This window comes from Ambystoma mexicanum, chromosome 6q (genome assembly GCF_040938575.1).
Source record: "Ambystoma mexicanum isolate Mex_15411 chromosome 6q, UKY_AmexF1_1, whole genome shotgun sequence".
NCBI lineage: Eukaryota > Metazoa > Chordata > Amphibia > Caudata > Ambystomatidae > Ambystoma > Ambystoma mexicanum.
Genome location: NC_090937.1, coordinates 488,199,549 through 488,213,623, shown reverse-complemented (window position 1 = coordinate 488,213,623; position 14,075 = coordinate 488,199,549). Strand labels below are relative to the sequence as shown.

General features: G+C 43.3%; 1 protein-coding gene across 4 annotated transcripts in view; it reads right to left on the bottom strand.

Annotated features, from left to right (window-relative positions):
• Positions 1 to 12,641, bottom strand: part of BDH2 (3-hydroxybutyrate dehydrogenase 2) — a 444,818-nt gene extending 432,177 nt beyond the window's left edge. For 2 of the 4 annotated variants that reach the window (XM_069630973.1, XM_069630976.1), the window contains exon 1: positions 12,526 to 12,641. In XM_069630973.1, coding sequence (XP_069487074.1) covers positions 12,526 to 12,586 — 61 coding nt within the window. In that variant the 5' untranslated portion in view covers positions 12,587 to 12,641. Of the gene's footprint in view, positions 1 to 11,954; positions 12,192 to 12,525 lie in introns of those variants that run through there. The other 2 variants (XM_069630975.1, XM_069630974.1) reach the window with 2 other exon arrangements.
• Positions 12,642 to 14,075: the final 1,434 nt, after the last annotated feature.

Sequence of the window (14,075 nt, the reverse complement as noted above, 5' to 3'; positions counted from 1 at the left end):
TGTCTAAATCTATGTTTTCTTTCAATGGAATTACAATACGTCACATAGAAAGTTTTAAAGTTTTACCTTTATTGTCAAGTGTTCTTATTTGACAATCCAAAACGTATTTTTAAATGTTATATTTTCCTCATTTCTGAAGAGATATTGCCCTTTTTATTTAAAATTAAGGTGCAAATATGTGAATGAACAGCGTGTAATTATTGCTGTCTGTTGTCGCTTGGATTATAATGAGGGTGCGCACAATTGGATTGGTTAGGACTCGAGTATTCACCTCTATGGGAAGAAAGAGCAAAGGAAAACAGAGAGCATTATTGAGTCTGTCCGCGTGTTCTAGGTGTTATTTAGCCAACTGTGAGGTGTCGTAATATACTAAAGCCGCGAATAATTTTTTCAGTACTGCATACGGAAGGAAACATGTCGGGTCAAAGGGCACCATAAAGCCTATAGATTATCAGGCCGAGTGTTGACATTTGCCGCTTTTCATTAAAAACAGTTGGACACGTTACTACTGTGTGATAACGGGATTATACATATTGTTCGAGTTGTTCAAAAGGCTACTGTGTTGTGTAAAGAATTATGATCAATGTTCTTGTGCTGTGAAACAAAAGAATGTGATCATATTTGATATGCACAAGTCACTTTATGGGGCGCACACGACACTTTAAATATTTTTAAGAATGTGTTTTATCAAAATACTTATTTTAAGTATTAATAAAATAATGGTGTACTATCGCATATTGTTATTTGTTATTGTTATTTTGCATTTATATAGCGCCTTATATACCATTGGTATGGTCTGAAGGCGCTGGTAGGTTGAACGCCCTTGGGAACCGAGGTTCGGGTCAGTGGAGAGATTAGAGAGGGTCAAAGGTGCGTGTGCGCACCAGGTATGTGTGCAGCTGGTGCGGAATTTCTGTGGTAGCTGCTTCCTAGCGATAGGTGTGGTGGTTGAGGAATCAGGAGTATGCGTTTGGTCTGGCAGGAGTTATCCAGTCCGAGTAAGGCAGCGTTAGGCCTGACGAGAACGCTTGGCTGGGGGTGAGAAACCAGCAATGTTTACTTAGAGTGATGGGGAGTGAGCGGCGGATGTTGATATGAGAACAGATATACCGAATGGTGTCATAGTATCTCTGTGTTCTACTTGAGTGGTGGTGTAAGGAGAGAGTAAGCGTAGGGTGTGAAATGAAGTATGCTCTTACAACGGTTCCTTGCGTTCCACATCAGAGTCTGCACATTACGCAATTCAGGGGGGTCCGGTCCGTGCAATGTGTTTTGTTTCTCATCTGCTCTTATGCACTATTCATCGGGTCGGCGAATTCTTCCGTATAGCGTACTCCTCCATCTAGCATAATCATGCGCTCTGGTCCATTCATTCATTTGTTTCGTGCGTTCACCCGCTCCCCAGGCTCATCTGTTACGCACTCATTCGCATCAGATGCTCATCCGCCACTTGTCAGTTCTGCATTGATCAGCTCCGTTCACTCTTCCGTACAATGTACTTAACTGTTTTGTGTACACTCGTTTTCTCGCTCTTATTTCTCGTTCGTTCGACGCATACCCGTTCTCTCGCCATACTCAGCCGCTTACTACACTCGGTCGCTCGACATACTCAGCTGCTTGCGATACTCAGCCGCTCGCTACATTCCGTCGCTCGTCAGATTCAGCCGATAGCTGTACTCAGCCGTTCCCTAAGCTCCTCCGCGGTCCATGTTCTTCCCCTCATTACACTCAACCGTTTTCTACATTCATGTGCTCTCCATATTCATTCAGCCGCATTCTACACTCGTGTGTTCTTCACATTCATCTGTCCACCACATTTATTGGCTCTTCATATTTGTTCGCTCTGTACGCTCACCGCCCTCCGCAGTCATCCGCCCTCCGCAGTCATCCGCCCTCCGCAGTCATCCGCCCTCCGCAGTCATCCGCCCTCCGCAGATTCATAGACGCAGTGTGAATCTAATTGTTGCGACTCTTTTTGGTATGATTATGCTAAATGTATTATTATGATTGTTAAGATCACACAAAAACATGTAGGACTCCCGAGTGACTCAGTTGAATAGCTCACCCTTGCTATAGGCAGTATCAGTGGAGGGGGCTACACAGTTGGTTGATTGGTCTTCCTGACCAATCAAGTAACATTTTCACACCTTAGCCTTTTGGTGCGTCTAAGTGTTGCAAACCTACAGGCTATTTTTGAGCCTTCCACTGAATTGCATTGTGGTATATGTAGTCCCCCAATTCAAGATGCGTAGTGCAATAATGCTACACGTGTATTCTTTTTTCTTAACATATTAAAGTATGTATATATGCACCTGAATACAGGATTATAATATGTGTACTTTTCAAGTCATCTTCATAAAACAGAGTATTATGGAATGACGAAACATTGGTCATATGAGGGGAGGAGGGCAAGTGGGTGGTGATGATTTACTAGGTCCAGGAATGCAGGAAGAGAGGTTCCACATTTAGTCTGGGCACAAGTCGAGGGTGCATGTGGGTGGACGGTGCCCGCCCCTTTTTTCAGAGGGCGACATCACCCACAGTAGTTGCTGCTTACAAAACACTGTTGGGGAGAGTTTCTGTCGAAAATCTCACAATGGCTTTGAAGAGTTGTTTAACCTGACATATATTCTAAGATGTTAGTAAGCCTGCGCATGTACTTCACCACTTAACCTTTGGCCAGTGGCCCTAGTTAAGGGTGCAATAAATAAGGACTTGGAACTTTGGATTTTGAAATACTTTTAGAGAGTATATCTAAGTAGGGATTTAGCAAGCAGACAGTGTTTTGACGAGAGAGCCTAGTAACCTAGTTATATAGTCCTCCCCACTCTTTCGCATTCTCTTCTTATTTGTGTTTTTTAGGCCAGGCGCATCAATTTATAGATCGCACCCATCACTTAAGCCGTCCCCCACATATGAGAGCCCCTCCCTTCTCGATTTCTCATCTCAATTAAAGCACTGGTCGCACCTCTGAAGCTTGCCAAGTTCCCTTTCTTTGTTTAATATTTTACTGACATTCTGGAGGGATCTTCCTTTGCAGTCTTCTCATAGACACTCCCAAAAGCCATGTTGGTTTCTTTATTTTAATTTTTAAGGGTGCCTTTTCCATGCAAGCTGATATGCTCGAGACCTGGCACTCTTTGAAAGGTTCTGAAACTGCCCCTTTTGCATTCTATGTGAAAACTCCAGATGGAATAGGCTGGTCCCCCAATGGAGTTAACACAACGCAGTGTAAAAACTGCTGCCGGTGTGTGCCCTACGGTAAGCTGTGAGTCAAGCCTGAAAAATGTTTTGTCACATAAAACATTTCCCACAATCAATCACTGTGAAATATTTCACACTTTAAGACCAATGGGAATAATGCTATCAAGCAGAACCTGCAACATTGACCAGCAAGCAAGAAATCTCCAACAGTGACAGTAGGTAGAATATAAATATTGACCACCAGGCAGAGATAGCAATTCCGCTGAGCGGTTAAGGGGTTTGCTACAATGGTCAACTAACAGGGGACTGGCAAGAATGAGAGCAGACATTAACAATATAGACTTTATACAATATATTTTTGTTTTAGCTGACTTACACGAACTTTACAATATTTTATCAGAAAAATCAATAATATAAATCAAACAATTACAAACAAAAAAAATTATTAAAACCATTAATACAATACATGATGTGTATCATAAACATGATTGTATAGAAAACAGATTCAATAATCATAAAACTTAACTAAATTCAATCATCTTTCAAATTTAACTCATTAGTATTAAAATACATATAATTCAAATAATAAAATCAATCATCTTAATATAATGTATATAAAGACCACCAGTTTGGATTAGTCATAATCAATGTATGCAGGATTTAAAATAATTACAAATAGCTCTTGACATTGTATTTCTCAGGTATCCAATAAGCCCTATCTTCAGACCTAACCGTATCCTCGCATGCACATCACTGCCTTCCATCAAGGGTCATACATGCACATCTCTGCCAACTCTACAAATAACTACCCCATACGCAAATAATCATTCCACTCTTGGCTCAGACAGTTCCCATTCTCGATCCATCCCAACCCTCAAACAGGCATAGCACAACCCTCCAGCGGCTCACTCACAAGCATGCCATACGCATGCAGTGCCCCATTCAACCTTTAGCAGCACCCCCCTTTAAATTGACATCATCTTACATCCACACCAATACCCTACCTCCACACCACCCATGTACCTCTCCTCCCATGTACCTGTGGAGCACAGTGGAAAGGAGTAAGAGGAGAACTGTGAGGAGGGAGAGGATGTGGGATTAAGTATAGACATATATAGAAAAGAAGTCACCTAGCTGTCAACCTTGGAACTTGAAATCTAGGCTCCAATCCCCTCTTCCCTAATGGATCAAAATTGTGGGGAGGTGATGGGTGCTTAAAAATAAAAGGACCACCAACAGCGCCCCAAATAAGATTTTGTTATGGTTGGCAGTAAAAGGATTTTTGGTGAAAAATTAGGTGCCATTCCCAATAGGAGTATTTTATAAGCAAGTTCATATATCTTTAAATGTAAAATAGAAATGTCCTTGTAATAAAAATGTACTTGGTCCTAGTTATTCATGGCCATTATGGTAAATGTTTACCTCTTCAGGCAGTAATACTACTAGAGTTTCTTCCTGTGGTCCAAACACATCCTGTCGTTACTACTGGTCTAAACACATCCATGGAGCTGTGTTGGTGAAAGCAGGTGGACAGGCCCCCATTAAGCGGTTTCCTATTTTTGTTGGCAGCATTTCTAGTCACTACATTTCTTTTTTGGATGTATTTGTCTGTTTTTAGGGATGCAGCCCTTATCTGTAGGGCTGACCACCAACATAAGCGCGTTCTTAAACCTAAAAATCTGTCGTGGGAGAAAAAGGCGCACCTTTCATGTGAGGAGATCAGAGAGAGCCCAATCCGGGTTGGAGAATCAGGCCCAATTTGCTGGTAATGAATAAACCCTCTGCCCCACCCAAGTCCTCTGCTAACCCACACCTTATTTGTAACCCTCTGAATGAGTCCATTATGAACAGCGCACCGGTGCTTCCCAGCTAAGTTTGTAATTTATAAATACCATATTTACATACGCAATACTCTTGAAGTGTGCGTATCGACTCAACTGATATTCCAGAGCCCCTAAAATACACACTATATACAATTTAGAGGGACTGGCTTACTAAACACCAGGATTATTTGTTCTCACGAGGAAAAATACCACAGTGGTGGAACCCAGCTCCCCAAATCAATACCCTCTGGCTCAATTTAAAGCAATGAGTGATGGCAGGTATCCACCACATTGAGAATGACACTCACTCATTTCCTTTCACGAGAGATCTAAAGAGGCACAGCCACAGCATTACACAACCCTTAAAGAGAAATAATGGATATGCAGATAGTTGTCCTGGATGGTGACCCCAAAAATGGGTAATTTGTTATGATGGTCAGGTTTGGCATATCTTTGCCAAAGGTCAACACTCAGATGGAAAATGTTAGTACTGCCTGGGAGGAAGCCCTGGTCATTAAGCTGTCAGAGGACTAGAGGACAAAGATTCTGGGTAGGGTTTTAAGCAAACAGATCTCTCACGGTGGTTAACCAATCAGAATGTGATTCAGAGATTCTACTGGACTCTTGCTAGGATGCGCTAGCTTGCACTCATATAATCAGACAGCTGCTGAGGTTGTGACAGATAGCGAGACACATTGTAGCATATGCTGTGGAAGTGTGAGCGATTCCAGCATGAAAGGCCATAAAGGGTGGATTTGTTTTTGGGAGACCAGACCCGTGTGTAGGTGTGATGCAGATTCTGCACTTAATGTAGGGAATGTTGAATCTCCGAAATGGCAGTTGAGGGCATTGCTGGTGGCCAACATGCAAATGTTCACTGTTTGTTTGTTTGTTTGTTTATTTATTTGTATAGCGCACCTGACCCAGAGGTATATGGGCGCTTGAGCATCAAGTTACAGGCATAGGTAGGAACATTTGTACAATTGTGCAATGTAAGTATAGTTACAACATCGGTTATGACAGCAGTTATAGTAGAATGAGTGACATACATACATACGGTGCTAGTTAATTGTTAAGTAACCAGGTGATGATCTTAGTTCTGAAAGGTTGAAATGTAGGGGTAGATTTGATGTCCGATGGGATAGTGTTCCATAATTGTGCAGCTAGAACTGGGAAACTGGATCCGCCGGCTCTTTTGAGGGAGTATTTGGGCACTGTCAGTTGTAGTGTATTAGAGGATCTGGTGGTTCTAATATTCTGTCTTAAGATGAATTTATCGGTTAAATAAGGTGGGGCCAGGTGGTTAAGAGCTTTGTAGGTGAGGCAGATAGTTTTTAGGTTTATTTTTTGTTGGATGGAGAGCCATTTGCATGTGATTCTAGTGGCTGAGATGTGTTCTCTTCTGGGAATATTAAGGGCGGCACGGAGTGCATTATTTTGTAGAACTTGTAGTTTGTTAACAACCGTTTTATTGGCACCTACATACAGGCTGTTGCAATAATCCAGTTTGGATTGTATAAGTGCTCTGGCTAGAGTAAGGCAATTGTTGGGGGATATCAGAGGTCTGCAGGCTCTGATTAGTTTCCCAGTGTAAGCAGTGGCTGAGGCGGTCATATTGATTTGTTTGGCGAGGTTGGTGTTAGTGTCGAGATAGAAACCAAGAGTTTTTACACTTTTGGCAGTGGGAATGGTGTTGCCGTCAATGATGAAACTAGAGTAGCTCGGGCTGAGATTCCGGATAGTGTTGGGTGAGCCGACAAGGAGCAGTTCGGTCTTGTCATCGTTCAGGCAGAGGCCATGTGTGGCCATCCATGCCTGAACGATGGAGAAGACTTCACCGATCCTGTTGGCGTCCGTGTTGTGGTTGCCTGTATTGAAGGAATATAAGAAAGCACCTGTTGAAGAGTGAGTGGAAGATATGATATGGCATTTATAACGCGCCTATACCCAAGTGTTTCACAAGCTATGTTGGGAGCTGGCAACCTAGGAAGAGAAGATATTTGACCGGTTTAGGGACAGTGAGATAGTTCTAGAAACCTGGGCTGGGCTCACAGAACTATACAAGCAGGCCTAAAAATGTGCACTCGCTCGCCACTAGCCATTGGCTAGCTGTAATTCATTGTTGGAGGATAAACAATGGTATTGTCCTTTGTGCGTGCATAGAACTGATGAAGTGATAGACTTTTTATGCCTGGCGAGTCGTTTGAAACTTGCCATTTTTATTCCCGATCTGTACACATGAAATTTGAATGGGACGTTCACGTTAAACTTTCTAATATAGAGTGTAGTTATTCTGTCCTCCCCTGTCCTGTTTTGTTAGTCTAGTCTGGTCTAGTTCGTCATACCCCCATTCATGTAGCTGTGGAGTTTGTTTTGGGATATTAGTGTCATTAAACTCAGATATTTGGTTAGGAATGTATAGTGGCAACGAAGATGAGGAAATGTTCAGGGAACTATATGGATCTGTCATGCCATTGGACCTCCATTCTGTAATTGGCAGTGGGAATTTGTTCCAACTGGAGTTGTATTACCATTTACTGTTAAAACCACCAATGAACCGTATATTAAAATAATGGACAATTTACATTAATAAGGAGCCCTATATTTTAAACCAATACACTGGCTATGAGAGAAAGGATAAGGTCTAGTCACTACCCTACAGATTTTGGAAAACAGTGATGTGAATTTGAAACTTGTCTTCCACACTTTACAAAAATGGTTTGATCTTGGACACCTCCCTTGGGCTCTCCATACTCTAAATGTCCATAATCTAAATGACCTTATTTGGGAGTGTAAAAGGCTAAATTAAATCTAAATGAATGGAGAATAGCAGACAGAGCGACAAGGTAGCCTAGCGAAAGCTACTCAATTGAATCAATACAGTCTGACTGTGCAAATCAATGTCTCCCCGTTCTTGCGTCAATGGTCACATTTGAGACTACTTAGGAACAGAGTGGATACCATCTACAAAAAGCCTGGGGTGGAGAAGTGATTTGGTGGCACAATAATACACTCTGTAATCAGAAAGTTCTGGATTACCATAAGCGTTTCCTATTTTCAATTTTTATGTCTGTCCAAGTCCAGTGGTGTTTCCAAAATCTATGTCGATCAGGGTATACCCATTGTTTCTCCTCCAAAACAAATCGCAGACAACTGCGTATTTCCAGTGTACGCAAAATTATCTTTTATTGCTGTTTTTACATTAAGCACAATTCTTTTGAAGCAAAAAATAAATAAAAATCACACATAATGCTGATGCAGCCTGATTATCTCTTTACATTCTTGGACACAAAGTCCTGAATTAATAATGTTTAAGGAAAACTACACGTATGAAAATATAAATATTCAAAAAAGGAAATGATGGGCTCCAGGTTCCTCGCATGGAGCAAGATAAGAGCTTGAATTAATTTTGCAGTGAACACTAAAACATCCACTACCCAAACTTAAAATATATTCTAGTCAATCAGAGAATATGGGGAAGGCACAGTTGGAACCAAGAAAGGTTTATCTGTATATTCAATTTCAAAGATGCAAGTAGGATAAAGAACTGAGAAATATTTTTTTCAAAAATAACATGAGGGGAACAAAGCTTCTCATCACACAGATTACAATTAAGTAATTGGTAAAAAATAGAACATTTGCCTATTTCCTAAATTGGCAGTTAAATATATTCTGGAACCTTGAAGAGCTGGCTATTCAATTTGATGGGCATTAGCAATTCCAAATCACAGACAAGCTCTGTACAATACATTTTGCTGAAGTCTTTGCATTATGGGAATAGAAGTTAGCTTTCCTTGGTCCATTTGCACAACAGAACCTGAACCGACTAGTGTTTCATTGAGGATCATTGCAATTTAAGGCGCCATTAGTAGTCAATTCAGATCTTCTCGGACAGGTAGCCAACTAAGGTTTTTCACCACTGCGGCTTTGGGAATTTAGTAATTTACTCCAAATTGCTATGTTTCCAAATACATTAAGATAAAATACATTATCACAGGGTGCATATCATATTATCTATTTCAGTTTGGACCATCTTCAAGTATCAGAATGTCTAAAAATGTCCACTATATAGCAGCGCTGACCTTGCTTTTAATTTAATGCAGTTATTCATGTGTTGCAAGATGACAGCTGCCATCTAGTGAATATTTTTGGATAAACTCCTTGAAGGGAACATTATTTACGAGGGGCAGAAATCGGATTAAATCCAAAATTCTAAACACTTGCATAATTTCAGTGGCAATCACTAACCCACAGTTGACTGCAACTGCGGTCTCCTGGGCAACCTTGAAATTTAACCATTCTTGTAATGATCTGTTAAGTAAGGGGTCTGCAACCTTTGCCTTTGAAGGTGTGTTAAACTACTCCTCCTTGACTGCAATGTATGCTTTTTCCCTGATGAAGGCTGCATTGTCAACATAATAGGCCTCGTTAACAGCCAAAATTTGAGTTGTCATCTGATCAAGTTTGTGTGTAGTCTTGAAGTGCTGCAGCAATGTTTCTTATATAACATCTGTTAATCAAGCATGTATTGCTCAAGTTGTTTGCGTATCCACATTGAATTGGTCTGCATACCTACTTTGGATGCAGAGATAGATGGTTTAAACTGTTAGAGGGTGATCTTGCTTGGCACCCTTGCTCTTGAATTTAGGCATTAGTTAATGTTCTTTTCTTTTGTGCTTTTTTCTTCTTTTTTCTATTTCTCACGTGGTGAGTAACAATGGTGTTGAGTTTTTAATTTTGGTTTCAATAGGGAAGTGTTGGATCCAATTTATTTTGTGGTTATTTAAGATGTGCAATAGTTTAAGATGTGTATGAGAAACTGTTCATTTCTTTAAAAAAAAATTCTTACAAGTCTTAACCATGGAACAGACGAACCAACAATTTTGCTGTAACATATCCTCTGAACAACCTTTCCACACGGCATCAGGATCTATATTGACTAGACATTTACTTAATCGAATATCCCACACACGATTCCTTCTCATCCCCCACCTTCCCTATCCCCCCAGGTTTCATGTTTTCTCCAGCTGCCCCTTTTCCGGGCGGGTGCAAGTCCGGTGTGGACATCAGTTTGTTAAGCATTTGTCCCCAGTCCAACCCGCCCTCCTCGTCCTCCCCTGGTTCTCCACTCCCCCTCAAGATCTCTGCCTCAGCCATCCCCCATTGTTGTGCATCTCCAGCCAAGGATTGCACCGTGGGGCCTTCCGGGTGTTTCCAAGATATCTCTATTCTGCTTTTAAGCTACTATGAGCAGGATTTTCACTATTTTCTTCCTTGTTTTTGCTCGTTTCCCACCCGGTACCAATCCCCACAAACATATCTCTGGGGTACACTTGTATGTACTGTGAGTCCAGGATTTCAGTTTTCCCATCACCCCCCCGCCCCCTGATATGTTTGATCAACCAGCAGTCCCTAATCATATGCTAAAATCCTGCTGATGCTTCCCTGCATCTTGGGAATTTTTTTATTTCTGTATTTGATCACTTGTCGTTGAAAATGTTACAAGTCCATGCATATCAATGAATTCGTACTTATTGTTATGGATGTCTGGTTGTGTAATCAGTGTTCAGTCTTAATAATTGTTGTATTATGTGGACCTTACATCGGTTGGTTAAATGGCACCAATGCACCTTTATATATAATTCAAGAATATGATCAAATAAATGCTCTTTAAACATTAGTAAGTGAATTAAATTACATAATTGCACAGCTACCCTTATTTTGCTCCTGTTGCCCTCGGGTTACACAGAAGTGTGATCACCTCGCTGCCTTTTAACACCGGTTCTTTCACATCACCCACTTGCTGACAAAGGAGTATTTATATTTGGCATTTCAGCTCCCTGCTCGCCGTCCGTCTTGTGGTAATCAGCGGCTATTAACCCCAGTTGCATTTGTCTCCATTTATAATGTAGGCACCCCACGGGTGGCTGAGACTATTTTCCACACTCAGCAAGGTGGGGTGGCGAGCGGGGTCTGCCATCATGTTGAAATGGGATCCCGAACATCTTCAATCGGGCCTGCCTGGCAATTAGCATCACATAACGTATCTAACATGTATGTGGTGTTGTGCCCCTTTGAGGACAAGGAGTCCCTGTGAAGGGCGCCCCTGTGAAGGGCGCGTGCTCAGGTTCAATGTCAGTGAACATGTGACCACATCAGCAAAAGGAATGAGCGGTTTCCCGCTCATCAGTCGTTAACATCTGACTCCTGCCTGCAGTGTCGTTATTTTGCAGTGCAATGCTGGTGCAGCGTAGAATCCAACAGGACAGTACCCCTGTTGGGCAACACTGTCCCCCATGTTTAGCAGAGCTCCTTCCGGGCAACAGTGCAGCTGTGTGCTGTTGCCCCTGCTGGGCAACTCCAGCCTTGTTGCCCGTAATGGCTCGGGTGCCCCCAGTCCGATGGGCCCGTATGACAATGGGCTGACAGGATGCCCCCTGTCACTGAGTGTTGGCTGGGTGCCCCCGTGCCACAGAGGTGCAGGCGTTGCTAGGGGAGGCTAAGAGGGCTATAGCCCCCGATCTTTTGGTTGTAGCCCCGGTTAGAATCTCAGGAGCTACAGCCAAAATACTAGCTAGCCCCCAGTCCCAACAGTTCCAACATCAGCTTAGCCCCGGGTCTTTTCCAGACCTAGCAACTCCCCTGCGCATGACAATGGCAATAAGGACATTCGGGCCCCTGTGCGCCCCCCAACAATGTGGAAATGCAGCATCTGCCACAGAGAAGAGGTGTGCCCTTCTGGGCAACTCCAGCCACGTTGGCCGTGATGGCCTGGGTGCCCCCAGGCCCTTGAAGGGCCCGTATGACTACGGGCCTCTAGCACTGAGTGTCAGCTGGGTGCCCCCAGCAATAATGAGCCTGGACCCCCGTGCCGCAGCGGTCCAGACATAACAATGTACTTGTTTCAATACAGTGATCGTTACTCACGTTTCGTCGTGTTGTGCCACTGTAAATAAGAGTTGTTACTGTGACCAAAATCACCAATTTCATCGACTTCAAAAGGATGAAAAGATAAAGTCTACCCTTTTGGGATGGGATCCTTAAATCAAGAGGTAACACTCCCGTGGCGAGCGCTTAACTCAATGGGTCGTCTCTCTATCAGAAGTGGGGTCCATACCGCCGAACCATTTAAAGAAAGTTCGGGGCCAATCGGAAGAGAAGTGGGTGCCTTCACGTGACAAAAACGCCTCGAGAGACTGGGACCAAACCCAGAGAATTTCAAAACACGTATTCCTTTACGTTAGCAATTACGTCAGGTACATGTCATTCTGTTTGAAACAGCGCAGGGCTGCCAAGAAATCCCCACCTGGAAGACTAGCGGCGGCTGATCCAGTTTTCGCACAATTTAAATTATGAAGCATATAAATGTTTGTTATATGTCGGTGAATAGGCATCAATTGAACTGCCGTGGTGATTAACAAGGTTACTAAATTCACAATCAAAGTAACGCAATTAAACTCCGTTACTGCGTCCCTGAGTGTGCAATAGAAAAACTCACCTAATAGCGTCCGCCGTCCACTCTTCTCTGTACACCTCGAGATCTTTGTACTGAAAGGCATCACGTGCTGGGCTGAATGGCTCTGGGAGTTGTAGTTCAGCAAGAAAGACGCTTCCTTACAAACATCATTGGAAACAAGTTTTGTACTCTGCAGTCAGTGCTGCCATCTACTGTGAGTCTGGCTTAATACTTTTCCACACTGTAACCCATATAAACTGTACGATGGTTTGTACTGCAGTCAACATTTAACCCCTCTCAAGCAGTGCTCATCTTATTTTTTGTACTTTTGATTTTGACAGTATAAATCCAAGACTACACGTCTCAGAATGCACAGAGAAACAAGGGAGAGGGTTGGTAAGTGTTAGGGAGAATTTTCATTTTCAGTTCTAAATTCCTCCCACCTTAGAGACCCCCAGCTCTTTTGCTGGACTTTGTACTTTTTAATTTTAACTCCTGAGAGAGCAGGACCATTTTCTCACTCCCTCATGTGTTTTTCCCTGATTTGGATTCTGTGTTTCACTGTTTTTGGAGTCTGACAAACTCCACATGCATCTGTTTTTTGTATGGTGACACCCAACACCTTCAGTGCAGTGGTTTAATTGTTCCTATTATTGTGCTTTCCTACCGCAGGCTGAATCCTTAGCTGCACTGCAGCACCCATTGACCATTTTGTCAAAATGGCCCACATCTTCTTTTTTCACCATTTTCTGTTCGTGTTGTCTTTCTTGGCTTTTACTCTGTGCGTTGAGACAGGTTTGTTTGTGTGTCTTGCCTTTGGCGGGCTTCAGCCCTGAAGTCCTCCCCTTCCCCCAGTGTGTCTGGAAGGACAGGATGTGACGGAGGGTCCCGAAACTCCCCTGTCCTTTGTCTCTAGGAATGCCTGAATGAAACTAGTCTTGATTGGCTGGCTGTCATTTCGGGACAGCCCCCCTGCAGTGTGTTTGACAGCCTAGGCTGTGCATGAATGGGAGAAACCTGCTTAAAAGCAAGGGTTTCGGGACTACAGGCAGAGTCGACCACTGGGAGAAACACATGACGAAGAAACCATGAACGAAGCTTGCTGCCACCTCCTGGACCTTTGAATTGCCCGGTGAAGCCCTGCTGCAGTGCTGACCTTTTTCACCTCAACAGAGAACGACGGAACGACTTCTCCCCTTGGGTTAGTAGGACCAAGTAACCCCAAGACGAACTCCACTGGACCACCATCCCCGACTTGCTGTGCTTCTCCGCTGCTGCGAGAGCCCTATGCCAGGGGTTGAGTGTCCATAGTCAAGTGCAATGTCTGCCGCAGAACGAATCCGGCTAGAAGCTCCAGGAGACTCCTAAGGACCGTCCAGAAGCAGGACTTCCAGATCCAGAGTCCCCTCATCAGAGTGCAGGCCCGAGGGAGCAAAGAGAGTCCAACCAGTGTCCAAGATCCGCATCAATGCTGTTTGCTAATCGCTGAAACCGCAAAGTGCCACTGAACCGAGAAGAGCCGGTAGCTGCCGACAAACTCCCAAGTACTGCCACAGGAGCCCTCCAGACGTCCTCCCTCTTGTCCCCACGAC